The following is a 14407-nucleotide window of genomic DNA, read 5'->3' on the forward strand; positions in this document are numbered from 1 at the left end:
TATAACCACTATGCAACTTTAGGAGGCTACATCTAAATTAAGTATACAAATTAAATCAGGTGACAAGTGTAGTAGGAAATTTGGCAAATATTTTGACATTGTCATGGAACATAAAGGCAGGATAAGAAAGTATAGGACAATATATTTGGAAGCAGAGAACTGAGGATAGAATTATCCTTCTATCAATTCTGTATTCTAAATCTTAGTTCCAAAATTTAATTTTTCTTAAGATCAAGAGAGGGACAGATAGCCTTTTGGATCTTATGAGTTGTTATACGTAGTGTGTTTTGATCCTAAGATATAAAAAAAAGTTATATGCATTTCTGTCAGCATTGAGAGCAACTAAGCCTGAGTATCTTTTTGTCAATAGAAAAATTTCCCAGAGGATTTCAACTGGTTTATCTGGATCTTCCACAAGTGATCATGCCCAACAATCTCTACAGTTTCAAAGCTTCTAAACTTATCACAGACCATTAATTTGTTAACTTTTGACTCAACCAGATTTAGATTTTTTTGGCAATTCATTTTCTTATATATGAGTTTCAATATCAGAGGCTTTTTATCATAATTGTTGAAGAGCATCTATAGGGGGAGGCTAATTCATACATCTCTGGCTGATATATTTCTCATAGATATTTGGCCAAGTGCTGCAGGAATATAGTACTGGACATCCTAGGCCTTTGGTCAGTTCCAGCATGGTTTCCCCCCCCCCCCCCCCTTAAATGTTCATTGTATAACAGGCTGACCAATCCAATGCAGTTACTCAATGTGCTAAAGTAATGTTTAACCTTAATAAAGTTTCTCAGATAAAAAGGGTGTGAACTCTTGGGTCTTTCCTTTTTTCAATCTTTATTAGCAAAAGCCTTGACTTTTTCTTTGACCAGGAAGGACATTATATGAAAAGCAATTGTTTTTTTTAACCATCTCTGCACCATGACTTTGGAGTGAAGTCTGAAGTTAATATCAATTGGACCCTGGATTATATTTGCCTTTTGGAAAATCGAATTGCTAAACTCATGGCACTGTAGATTTGTTCTCCCTTTGGGAAGTCTTTCTTTAAACAGTCAAAAGAATTGCTCAAACTGACAAGAAGCCAGCCAATTACCACCATGGGCAAGTTCATCCCACCAGTGGTGGAAAGTTTTGTCGTTTGGGACTATTTGGTCTTTGCTGCCCTTTTTCTGGTCTCTTCTGGCATTGGGATCTTTTTTGCAATTAAGGAGCGGAAAAAAGCAAGCTCTGGGGATTTCTTGGTTGGTGGTAGGCAGATGACCTGTGGACCAGTGGCTCTGTCCCTCACTGCGAGTTTCATGTCAGCTGTCACTGTGCTGGGAACCCCAGCTGAGGTCTATCGCCATGGAGCCTCTTTCCTTCTGTTTGCCATAGCATATACTTTTGTCATCATTTCTACCTCAGAACTTTTTCTACCTGTTTTCTACAGATCTGGGATCACAAGCACTTATGAGGTAAGTTCCCTTTTCTAGAAAGTGAGTCTTGTTCCAGATCCTGGACCACATTCCATTTGGCCATCTAAGACATTTTGGCATTATCTTTGTTGAGACAAGAGACACCTGACATGATATCGTCTCTTCTGCAAACTTGCCTTTTGGGAAGAGCAATCACAATATATCTAAAAGGCAGCAAGATGCAGAGGAACCTACATTAATATGGAGACAGAAAATGAGTTAAAATCTACAAATCTACAATGAATTTGTATATAAATTAGATAATAGCAGGCATGCTTTTGTTTCTAAAGGACAGACTATTCACTGAAAGAGACCATTATGATCAACTTTTACAAATGTATTATTTCCTACAATTATCTGTAGATTGCAAAGATAGAGAATAATTCTCATTAAAACTGTTAGAACATTGTCAAATATCTTCAGTAACATGAAATAATTAATTTTTTGAAATAGAAAAGAAGAGGTGTATGATATGCTGACAAACACCTGTTCTTCCATAGTTCAATATTAAATAAGGATTCTGTTTCATACAATCACTTGTCTCATCTTAGTGTGAATGTAGTGAGGGAGAGGAGGGAGAGGGAGGGAGAAAGGAAGGGAGGGAAGGGGAGAGAAAGAGAGAGGGAGGGGGAGAGAGAGGGGGAGAAGGAGAGGGAGAGGGAGGGAGGGAGGGAGGGAGGGAGGGAGGGAGGGAGGGAGAGAGAGAGAGAGAGAGAGAGAGAGAGAGAGAGAGAGAGGAGAGAGGAGAGAGAGAGAGAGAGAGAGGAATGAATGTCCAGGGAAGTTAGACAGACAGATAAAAATCAATGTTTAAAAATCCATTTTTCTTCTCACATTTCCCATCATTGTGGTATTTTATTCATTACATACATTCAAAGAATGTCTGATTCCAACTAACTGAATAATTTGCATATTAAAAAGTCAGAATAATGAAATGGAGAAAAAAATTAAACTTGTCCAGAATATGTATATGAACTAAATTCAAGGAAACTGTAGCAAATAGTAATTTATAGATTATAGTATCCCATCTCAGTAACAAGACAGGCTGTTTCTGGGACAATGGATTTTCTCCTAATGTTACATTCACAATTTAATTGTTTGATTAATAATTTAATAGGGGAATACTTAATAAAGGATTACTTAACTAACCTCCCATTAGAAACCATTAAGAATCCAATTATCACATAAATGGAACCACTCAACCTTCATATAGAGATGTAAAATTATAGTGTCTGACTTGCCAAAAGAACTGAAATATTTCAGGATGAGAAAATACACTCTGGGTTTTGAAATGTAATTATAGAACACTCTACAGGTTTCTGTAATGTTTCTTTATTTTTATTTTTTTTATAATACATTTTATTTATTTCATTTTCATTTTCATTTTATACAATCACTTATATACTGTGCGTAAAAAAAAAAAAAGAGAAAAAAAAAACCCAACATGACACTTCATTCCCCATACACCCTCTCTTCTCCCCCTCCAACTTTCATTTCACCCCTCCAGCATTCCCCTCTTCTACTTCCCTTCCCCCTCAGACATCTCCCCCTCCTCCATCTCACCCTCCTTACATTCCCTCTCACTCCCTCTTTACTTCTCCCTCCTCTTTCCCTCTTCTCCTCGCTTTGGTGTATCCATACATTTCAGTTTGTTTTAAAAGAGAAAAAGAAAAAAAGAAAAAAGAAAAACGAGCCGCAGTATACAAGTGAATTCTTATTGTTCTAAGAATTGAAACTGTAATTCCACCCTCCCCCCTCCCCCCTATAATCCCCCCTCCCTAGCCCCCTTACGGCTTCGCAGGTCCCATACCCGGCATAATTCTTAACAAGCATTTGAGTATAATAAGGCCAGCTAACTTTAAAATTAAAAAAATAAAATAAAAGTAAAGCCAAAGGAAAAAAAAAAGAGAATAGTAAAAAATACAAAATAAAAAAACACACACACACACACAAAAAGAAAGGAGAAACAAGAAGGGTCAATAAACCCACTACGTTAACACAGCTTCCCATTATCTGTAAATCTTAAACAATGTAGCTCATTCCAAATTTCGGTTATTTTACTACTTGCAGGGTTTCAAACTGTATTAGAGCCAGGTAAGTTGATCAATTAGGATTCCCCAACTAAAAGTCTCATTGCTTTGTCTATCTATTCAGACCTTTAATTTATCTCTTTTTTATCCGAATATCCAAACCTTTCTATAAAACCATTAAACTCAAGTACTTCTTTCATTTTTCATTTCCAACACCTCCCTTTCTATCCTTACCCACCTCCACATGTAAATTTTTTTACCTTCCACCCTGCCTTTATCCATATCCACATATATATTTATCCGCATCCATTGCTCCTCCCATATTTACTCCACTTTCCTGAAGATTCTCCGACCAATCTTTCTTGACCTTATATTGAAATAGCAACTCAAACAAACATCAGCTTGCATTCTAGCCCCAGGTAGTCTAATTAAGCTTTCGCTACCCTTCCCTCTCCCACGCGCCTCCCAACTCCGTTCGTCCCAGACCACAACTCAAAAAGATCGCAATCTCTGCTCTCCTCGCCTAGGAAAATAATTCATGCGCAATTTGAGTTAGAGTTCAGACAAATCTTATATACAATATGTGTCCACAATCAGCAACGCTTCTTTCAGTCTCCATGTCTCATCATCGATATACAACTTTTCCATTTTATCCCAGACGGAAATCATAAAGCTTTAAGAACATCGCTAAGTCTTTATTCTTTAGTCTTCTGCCCTTCCGGAAGAGGAAAGCAGCACCCTCCGCCTTGTAGCCACGTGTCTCGCTGTTTGTCTTCTCCTTCTCCTTGTCTCTCTCCAGGTCCGGATGAATCAGGAAGTCCCGCCTTCAGGGTCTCGTAGTAAAATTCTCGGGCTTCACAGACAGAATTAATGCGGTGTTTTTGGTTGCCAAATGTAACTGTAATACCAGCTGGGACTTCCCATTTGTATGGAATCTGAGAATTTCTGAGTTCTTCGGTTAAGAAAGCGTACTCTATCCTTGTTCTTAATATTTGAGATGGTAACTCTTTAAAAACAATCAAGTCCTGTCCATCAATTCTCAACCTCTTGCTGTAAAGCCTCTGTATTATCTCATTTCTGGATTCCCTTGTGGTAAAGTATATAATTATGTCCCTCGGAAGCTGTCGCTGTTTTGCTACCCACGAATTCTGGCGGTAAATTCTTTGAATCTGCCAATCAAAGTTAAATCCCGGACTTCCCACCAAGTGGCTGAAAGCCTCAAAGAAGATCTGTTTCAAATTCTCCTGTTGGTTTTCACGCAATCCTCTAACTCTTATGGCAAAGGCAGTCTTATTATAATTTATCATGACAAGTTGTTTTTGAGCATTTTCAATTTCCTGTTGTAACGTTTGAATTTTGGATATCAAATTAAGATTAGTTTCTTCCAAAAGTTCCAATTTGTCCTCCGTTTCAGCAATATAATCTGTCATGACTGTCATTACTCCGATCATATCCTTCTTTGCCTGAGCAATTTTAGCATCAAATTGATCATATAAATCCGATATCAGTTGATTAATTCCTGTCTGAAATCATTAAGCGTTTTGAGAAGAAATTCTTGTGTTAACAAATCTCCCGTGGAGGGTGTAGGAGGCAAGGGTAGCGGCTTCATAGCAGTTTTTGGAGATATGTTATTAAGGAAGCGCTTCTGTTTAGATTTGGGAGCCATTCCAGAGTAAAAATAAAAGACAAGCAATCAAGCGAGCCAAAAATCAAAGTCTCTGCTCCCCTCAGTTAATCTTTTAGCAATTAGTACGGAGAAGCCTTCAGGAGGGTAGGGCTGACTAAGTACGTCACATCAAACACAAAAGCTACGAGATCGCCATCTTGTGACGCAGCTAAAAAAGAAAGGGAGCCTTTTGCGAAATTGAAGCTGGTATTTTAGATAGTAATAGAAGAAATTCCTCAGGAATGGTCCCCGCCCGGATTGACTTTTAAATAGCTTAGCTTTGTCCTGGGGGGGGGGGGGCAATCTGCCTAGGGCTGCAAAAAAGGCAGCGCGGAAACTGGCCGGAGTAAAGGCTCAGCTAATGTTGAACCTCTTCTCCATTCACAGCAAAAAAAGGCTATGAATTACAAAGAGATCCTAACGACTGACCTTCTCCCTGCCCCTTTCTGCCAGAAAGGGGAGATATCTATAGATCTTATAAGATATACGAACCAGAATCCTGACAGGAGCTTCGTTGAGCTCCCGACGGCGGCAGGCTCCTCCCCCCGAAGATGTAAAATTATAGTGTCTGACTTGCCAAAAGAACTGAAATATTTCAGGATGAGAAAATACACTCTGGGTTTTTGAAATGTAATTATAGAACACTCTACAGGTTTCTGTAATGTTGACAACACTTTTTGGTTGTAGGTGTAGTTTGTAATCCATTGAACAATTTAGTCAGATATCCACACAGATCCAAGTTTTAATATTGAAAGATGAAGACTTCTGTGAGATTTAAGTTATCTTATAAATGCTTGACATTTCTGGAGAGCTTCCTGGAGTCCATTCTTGAACCCGTGTGTGTAATGTTGCTGACCATTGCTGCAAGTAAAATAAAGTTATGGGCCCTATCAATGCCATGTCTTCATTCCAGGATGTAGGACAAGTTACAGGTAGTCCTCAACTTACAACAGTTCATTTAGTGACTGTTTGAAGTTACAATGGCGTTGGAAAAGTGACTTATGACCATTTTTCATACTTATGACCACTGCAGCACCCCCATGGTCACTTGACCAAAATTCAGACGCTTGACTCATATTTATGACTGTTGCAGTGTCCTGGGGTCATGTGATCACCTTTGCGACCTTCTGACAAGCAAAGTCCATGGGGAAACCAGATTCACTTAACAACCGTGTAACTCTTAACTACTGCAGTGATTCACTTAACAACTGTGGCAAGAAAGATAATAAATTGGGGCAACTGTCTCACTAAATCAAGGACCACCTATACCAATTGAACTTCCAATTCGACTTAGAATAACTTATTGTCATTTTAAATGTACACTAATCAGCATACATTAAAATGAAATTTCATTGCATACATCTTTCAAAGGGTCACCACCTCCAATATACACTACATAACTTTATAAAACAAACAAGCAAGCAAAAATTATGCATATACACATACACACATATATACACAAACAATTGCTGGTATTGTCTATGGGAAGATCATTTCACAGTCATTACTGGAACTATTTCTTGAATAAAATGTAATGCAGGGGGTGATAAAGCAACAGATATTTTTATTTACTATACCCATCCCTTCCCCTAGTACCTGGAGTTAAGATTTAACACGCCTGTTCGCATGGCCAGCAACCCTGATTTACATACTGCAACGGTAAGACATTTTCTTCATTTGCATGAAAAATGTGATTTTAAAATATTTTGGCACTAGTCCAAAGAATAGATAGATCTTTTGTTCAAAATCAGTTTCATTTTCTCCTACAACACAGTGAATATGATAGAGGATGTCTATATATGTAGTGTTTTGAAAATTAAAGAGTGATAAAATTCTGGACATAGAAGAATCTAGAGCACATTGATTTGTCATAGCATCAAATTCGACATTTAAAGATGGAAGAGTATAATCTTTCTAGATTTTTATCACCCCCATTAACTAACATTAATAGGGGCAGCGTGATGACTCAGTGTAAAGATGCTGTGCTTGTCAGCTGGAATAATGACTCCCATTCTTGCTCACGTTCATCCCCACCTAGCAGTTCAAAAGCATGCAAGTGCGATTAGATAAATAAGTACCACTTTGGCAGGAAGGTAACAGCACTCCCTTATGTCATGCTGGCCACATGACCATGGAAATTTCTTTCGGCAACACTGACTGAATGGCCTTGAAACAGAAATGAGCACTGCTCCCTATAGTTGGCAATGACTAGCGGAGTAAAATCCGTAGGGATCCCTTTCCTTTTTTAAAATTAACTAACATTTACAATGAATCTAGACCACGGGTATCAAACACAAGGTCAGATCCAGCCCTTGATGTGATTGGATAGACCCACAGGGCTGTACTGTAAAATGTAAGGGGCAGCTCATTTCGCTTCCACCCGGTCTATCCAATCCGAAGTGGAAACATTGGGCCAGCATGGCTTTGGCCCAATCTACCCAATGCAAAGAGGAAACATGCCAGCAGTTTGAGCAGTTGCTGTGCTCACCCAGTCAGCCACACCCACCCCATAGGCCACCCTCATCCACCACCGAGGTCACTCCTGATCTAGACTCTTTCTGGACTGCATAACATTCTGCATTCAAGAGAAATGTAGAACAGGTTTCAACATAGATTGTGGGACTGTAAAAAGATGCACGTTTGTCCAGATTAATCCCTGCTGCAAACATTTTAGCTACCATTTATGTTGTACTTTAGAATATAGTAAATAGTGTAATCTATACACTATACAGAAGATTATAGAACAGATTCATGTCAGGGCTTTAGGAGTCATCGATGGTTTGCTTGAACTAGTTTGTACCACATACTACCATGCTCCAGGGATGCAGTGCAATCTGATTGGCCATTTCAGAGAGAATCTGTACTATTTTTAATTGATGCATTCACAGAACTTGTGAAGTCATCCATATAACTTTATTCAGAATGTGGAATGTTTAATAACTGTGAGATTTCGGTTTTCATGTTTCTAATAATAAGCCAGTCTTACTTCTAGGGAATGCCAGAGGTACGGTAGGTAAATTTTCTTTAAATGCGATTTGCTTCAGAGGAGTTAAGGAACATCTTTATTTGTACTTTGCAGATGATAAAGAGAAAATCCTTCCTCCAACATCTTAGGCAACCATATACCAAGAAATCATTTTCAGGAAACAGTGTTGTGTGGATCACAAATAGCCAATGGAAAGACGAGCTCTGTTGCTGTTTGAGATTGCTTTGTAAGCACTATAAGGTTAATTGGCTTTTCTTGATGGCAACTTCATGCATCTGCTTACTTAGGGGAATGTTTGTTCCCAGACGAATTCCACTCTCTAAATTAATTCCACATATTTAAAAAAGCATCAGCAGTAGATTGGCACCTTTTAGAAATGGTTTAATTTGCAATTTTATGTCATTCTATAGAACTGCAAAAAACGGTTGTCCACTAGGACTCCAAAGTTCCTCTCACAATTACCGTTTTTGAGCCAGGTTTTGCCTAATAATCTGTACTTGTACCTTTGTTTTTTCTTATCTAAGTATAAACCCTTGCTTTTCTCCACATTAAATTTCATTTGGTTGGATTGTTCAAGTCTGTCAAGATCTTTTTGGATTCTGAGCTTGCATTCCAGGGTGCTGGCTATTCCTATTAGCTTAATGTCATCTGCAAATTTGATAAGTTCTTCTATTCCCTCATTTAAATCATTTATGAAGATATTGAAGACTACAGGGCCTAAGATAAAATCTTGTGATACCCCACTGTTTACTTTCTTCCATATAGATGTGGTACCATTAAGAACTACTTGCTGAGTATGGTTTGTCAGCCAGTTACAAATCCATCTGGTAGGGATGCTGTCTATCTCATATTTTTCTAGCTTACTAAGAGCTAGGTTGTGGTATACTTTGTCAAATGCCTTACTGAACTCTAAATAAACTATGTCCATGGCATTTCACTGGCCTTCTAATTTAGTCACTTTATTAAAGCATGATCTGTTTTTAATAACACATGGTGACTTCTAGTTATAACTTTATGTTTCTAGATGTTTGCAGATTTTTTTTAGTCTTTTCTAGTTTCTTTCCAGGTACTGATGTTAGGCTGATTGGTTTATTCTTTGGATTTGCTTCAGATTAGGATCATTCACACATGCATACAAAATTACCTCTGATTAAAATAAGACATCATAATACGTTGAGAAAAGTTCAAAGAGTTCCCCAAACTTCTAACTTTAAACATTACAGCCTTACCACAGAATAAATTTCAGTTAAAGCTGTGTAATCTTCTGAATAAACCACAGTATAGATTCAAATGTATCAATTAAATACATTTAATTATTATGATTAACATTGTACATTCCAACATTTCTGGCATCTTCAGTTAATGAAATTATAGGAAGGCCAAATTGAAATGGGAACTGGGGGAACTTGAGGCCCATCACTTCTAGAGGTCAGAGCTCATGTACGAGGTATTTTTGTGCAGATTTTTCAAAGCAATCATATCAGAAGTGGTTTCCTACCGGTTTGGCCAAACCAGTAGTGTTATGCCAGCCTGGGTCACAGAACCAACAGCGACCCAGGCTGGCCATGCCTCTGAACTGGTTTCCTGGTTGACTCAGTCACCATTGCCATCTTGTTTTTGAGTTCTGCGCATGCACAAAAGATTTGTATCAAACTGAGGATGCGTGCACAGCGCGCATACAACGCAACCATGTATGCCCACATGTACCCATGAGCGAACCTGCAGTAATGTCAGCTAGAACCCACCACTGAATCATATGGGTTAAAATAGACCACAAGTGGTTCAATAATATTCTATGAATTTTATCCATTTTCAGTTCTTTTTTTGAAGCCTAGTCTGAAATATGTAACATATCTATGTTACAATCTAGAAATCAATCTACATTACCATTTTCACCCATATAACCCGCCCACGCAAATAACCCGCCCACGCGAATAACCTGCAGATTTTCAAGATCGTGTAAAATGTTTCCCGTATACCCCGCCCACTTATATAACCCGCAATGAGTAAGCCATCGGCAAACATTACATTAGCGCTATTTCGGACCTACCCATTAAAACCAATCGGAGGAGAAAGCCTGGGCGAGCTGGGGAGGGGTTGGAGGAACTCAACTCAAGGGAGAGATCTTGAAATTCAATAGGAAAAAAAAATGCTTGGGTTTCGGGATGCCTTCGTGAAAACCCCACCCCTGGCTATGGGCGAAGCGACCAGGAAGAAGCAGGAGGTGAGAGGAAGCCCGGATTCTGCAGCCCCTCGCTTTCTCTGGGCTTGGAAGTCTGGCAGGAAGGGAAGGGGAGGATGGCGGCGCGGCTGTGGCTCCGTTTTCACACACACACACCCCTCCCTTCTTCTGCTTTGCTCTGTGAAAGGGCTTCACTGCCGAAGCATTTTGGTTTAAAAAAAAAAACACCGTCCCTTTCTCTCCAGTTAACAGGGCCAACCCAAGTGGTGCATTTTATCTGGGAGACGCCACGCAACGAGGGAATCGTTGAGAGAAAGGGACGGTGTTTTTTTTTTTAAACCAAAATGCTTCGGCAGTGAAGCCCTTTCACAGAGCAAAGCAGAAGAAGGGAGGGGTGTGTGTGTGTGAAAACGGAGCCACAGCCGTTTTCCCTTCCTGCCGGACTTCCAAGCCCAGAGAAAGCGAGGGGCTGCAGAATCCGGGCTTCCTCTCACCTCCTGCTTCTTCCTGGTCGCTTCGCCCATAGCCAGGGGTGGGGTTTTCACGAAGGCGTCCCGAAAGCCAAGCAGGAAAAGGGAGAAAAGGAGCCCGAGCCGCCGAGCCAGCCCACTGCCGCGAGGAAAGTGGTGGTCCCAAGCTCTCCCTTTAGTTAATCTGTGTAAAATATTTTACGTATACCCCGCCCACTTTTATACCCCGCAGGGGGGCGCTGTGCATGTAAAAACGCATATAACCCGCGGGTTATATGGGTGAAAATACGGTATTTAGGACAAGAATCATGGGTATTTTTCCTGCTAGTAGTAGCTAGAACTGCTGTTAGTATTTTCAACCTAAAAGATGGACATGGTCACACAGATGTTGAAGGCATTGTAAAATGGGGGGAAATGAGGCAGACAATGTAGAGGAATGAATGAATATTGTTCATAAATAATATATTTCCATTTGTGTGTGAGCCTGTCTCTAGGTGCCAGCCACTTTCCAGTCAAAACCTTGGAATATGATCCCAGATGAATCTCCTTCTTCTTTTGATTTTGCTCCCTATGAATATTCCCTTTGAAATACTTACTAATAGTTTTTTCTACTCTTTATAGATCCTTTACACAGGAGTGGTAGTTTATGCTCCAGCTTTGGCTCTCAATCAAGGTAAGTGCTTTGTTGTTGACTTGAAAAGGACAGGAGAAAAGGGAAATTTTTTTCTGTTATCTGCCTATCTGGAAACCCCCTTCCCCCTTGCTTTTCCTTTTATTCAGTCTGATATATGTATGTTACCCCTCCCCTCCCCTTTTGCTAAAAAGTAACTAGAGAAGATAGATTCTGAATAGTTTTCTCAAGTTCTGGGCAAAGGGCCCAGTTTAAGATAATAGATTAAGACTTTCTTCTGTACTTTGACATTTTCTGTCCTTCCAGCCCGTTACTTTAATGTCTTACGTAATGTGAAACAGGATAAAGCTGAGGTTTCTCACTTATTGATCTGGTGTTTCCTGCAAATGATAGTTTTTTGGGGGGGAATGATAGGCATTCTTCTTCTTTCTCTTGAGATTTGGCCCATGTATTTTGGCAAACTGAATTTACCACCTGTGCAAACGAAAACAAATGACTATAAAAAGTGGAAACGAACTTTAGTTCTGCAGCACATAAAAGAAAATGATGGCAACAGATTAAGTAACAGTTCTTTCTCTCATACTATTGTATATTTACAAATAAACAACTATAGTTAATTTGATTTTTTTAAGTAACCTGAAGTATATCTCATTGCACTCTCTTTGATTTTCCAGTGACCGGATTTAATCTTTGGGGCTCAGTATTTGCAACAGGAATCGTTTGCACCTTCTACTGTACACTGGTATGTTTCTGCTGTAGTTCAACTATAAGTGTTTTTAGAGGAATGGTTAAATAACTGGCATTATGTTCTAATGAGGTTTTACAGTTGACCACAAATATTAAGATGAACTTGGAAACTTCAGTATTTTTTTCTACAAAAATCAAACGTTTTATAGTCTCAAATGTATGATTTGTTTCAAAATATTCACCTAAACCATACTTTTGTTCAGTTAAATGTGCTTTCAATAGAGGTATTTTTCCCCAATTATTTAAATACACGATAGAGTGAAAGTGAGTATATAACTTGCAACCATATCTTATTTTATGTTACCTCCTTGCACACTATTTCTCCAAATGATCTAAAACCCTATTTTATTTATCAATTACATTTATCATGGCTCCCTAACTCTGCTGAATTCTGGAGAGCATATACCTCCTCCCAAATCCATAAAAACAGATAAAGCCTAAATTCTATAGGCTGCCATACAATATATCCATAGGCAGCCATGCAAAAAAAGAGAAAAAAAAGGCAGCGCCCAAAAGCAAATTTTAAGAACTTCCTAAAACCCACAGAAAGAGGGCACTGTCCTCACCTCTGGGTGATTGCTGTTTCCAGAAGGTTGGAGGTACAACGAAAAAGTCATACTTCCTTAATTTTTTAAAAATGATGTCATTTCATAGGGGAGACCTGGAGTATACCTACTCTACTGGAACATGCTAGATGGACAGAAACTATTGGAGACAAGTGATCCCTAATTGGGATTAATAAATAAATATTGGGAGCTGTGCTCAGACTTAAAATAATCATGCATCAACTATCCTGTCCTTTATTCAGTTTTAAGCCTATATTCCTTTTCCTTTATTCAGTTTTCAACCATTTACTTAGGGAAATGGCTGAAAAGCCTATGTAGGATTGAAGGGAAGGCTTACCAATGAGTGGAAATTCATTGGTAGACTATGAGTGGCCCATATTCTTGGATCACTCATAGTCAGTGATGGGATTCATTTTTTTTTTACTACTGGTTGTGTGGGTGTGACATGGATTGGTAGGCTTGGCAGGGGAAGGTCACTGCAAAATCCCCATTTTCTCCGAATCAGCTGGGACTCAGGAGACAGAATAGATGAGGGAGGCGCCAGTCACAGGTGGCATTTACTGGTTCTTGAACTACTCAAAATTTCTACTACTGGTTCTCCAGAACTGGTCAGAACCTGCTGAATACCACCTCTGTTCATAGTCTATTCTAAAGCATGTGATTATTGTGAATTATCACTGAAGAGAAAGTATCTTGTATGTGAATTCTGTCCTATGATGCACTAACAATTGGCTGTGGGTAGAAAGAAAGGAACTAATCAGTATTCAACATAATAAAACCTTGCTGGAATTAGAGTTTTAAACTGAATTGGTGCAACTCAAAATCAAGATAAATACAATATTATCTTTTTCTTTGATTTAGGGAGGGTTGAAAGCTGTTGTCTGGACAGATGCCTTTCAACTGATTGTTATGCTGGTTGGGTTCCTGACAGTTTTAATTCAAGGAACTTTTAAGACTGGAGGTATTGGAAACGTTTGGGAAACTGCTCAAAATGGATCTCGTCTCAATATCTTTGAGTAAGTACAAGGCTTCTCATGATCTGATTTGGTGTTTATAATGATAGGTTTATAGTTTTTTGGGGTTTCATGTCAAAAATGAAAGATAATAATTTTTAACTTTGTAGCAATATCTATGTATGGGAGTGTATTTTAAACCTTTGATTTGATATACCCTGAAAATGGTAGAAATTTTCCAAGAATGGTAAAGTCAAGGAGAAGATAAAATGTTAGCCACCCCCACCCCCCAATTCTACAGGCTTAGTACGCATGATGGAGGAATGAAACTCTTTGGCTCATACTGCAAGTAGAATAACTAAGAATTGGAGAATGCCTCTTATTTCTTTCAAAATTAAATTAAACTATATATTAATTTGAAACTAAATCCAAACTATAACAGAATGGATCCAAATCATAGGAGTTAAAAACCCTTCCAAGGAGTTACATCACCAACAAAGACAATCAAAAGTTCTCACCTTGTTTTAAAAACTCTAGACCCCTGTGTGGGATTCAGTAAACCCAAAGTAATATTTTCTGCTGATTTTCCAAAAATGGTAATTTCTATTCTTCCTTCACAGACCAAATATATTACATATTAATATCATTTCACAGTTTAACTTTAAAGAATTGCATTACTGTTTTCATTTAAGCACAACATCTAGCTTAAA

The 14407-nt window shown here is 38.7% G+C and overlaps 1 protein-coding gene across 1 annotated transcript in view; it reads left to right on the plus strand.

Moving 5' to 3' along the window:
- Positions 1 to 841: 841 nt before the first annotated feature.
- The window catches only part of SLC5A12 (solute carrier family 5 member 12), a 28079-nt gene continuing 14513 nt past the window's right edge, over positions 842 to 14407 (plus strand). The window contains exons 1-5 of the mRNA XM_032226266.1: positions 842 to 1466; positions 6756 to 6821; positions 11422 to 11473; positions 12106 to 12173; positions 13606 to 13760. Of these exons, the coding sequence (XP_032082157.1) occupies positions 1110 to 1466; positions 6756 to 6821; positions 11422 to 11473; positions 12106 to 12173; positions 13606 to 13760 (698 nt within the window). The 5' untranslated portion in view covers positions 842 to 1109. The remainder of the gene's footprint in view (positions 1467 to 6755; positions 6822 to 11421; positions 11474 to 12105; positions 12174 to 13605; positions 13761 to 14407) is intronic.

The sequence above is a fragment of the Thamnophis elegans genome, chromosome 1, assembly GCF_009769535.1.
Source record: "Thamnophis elegans isolate rThaEle1 chromosome 1, rThaEle1.pri, whole genome shotgun sequence".
Lineage (NCBI taxonomy): Eukaryota > Metazoa > Chordata > Lepidosauria > Squamata > Colubridae > Thamnophis > Thamnophis elegans.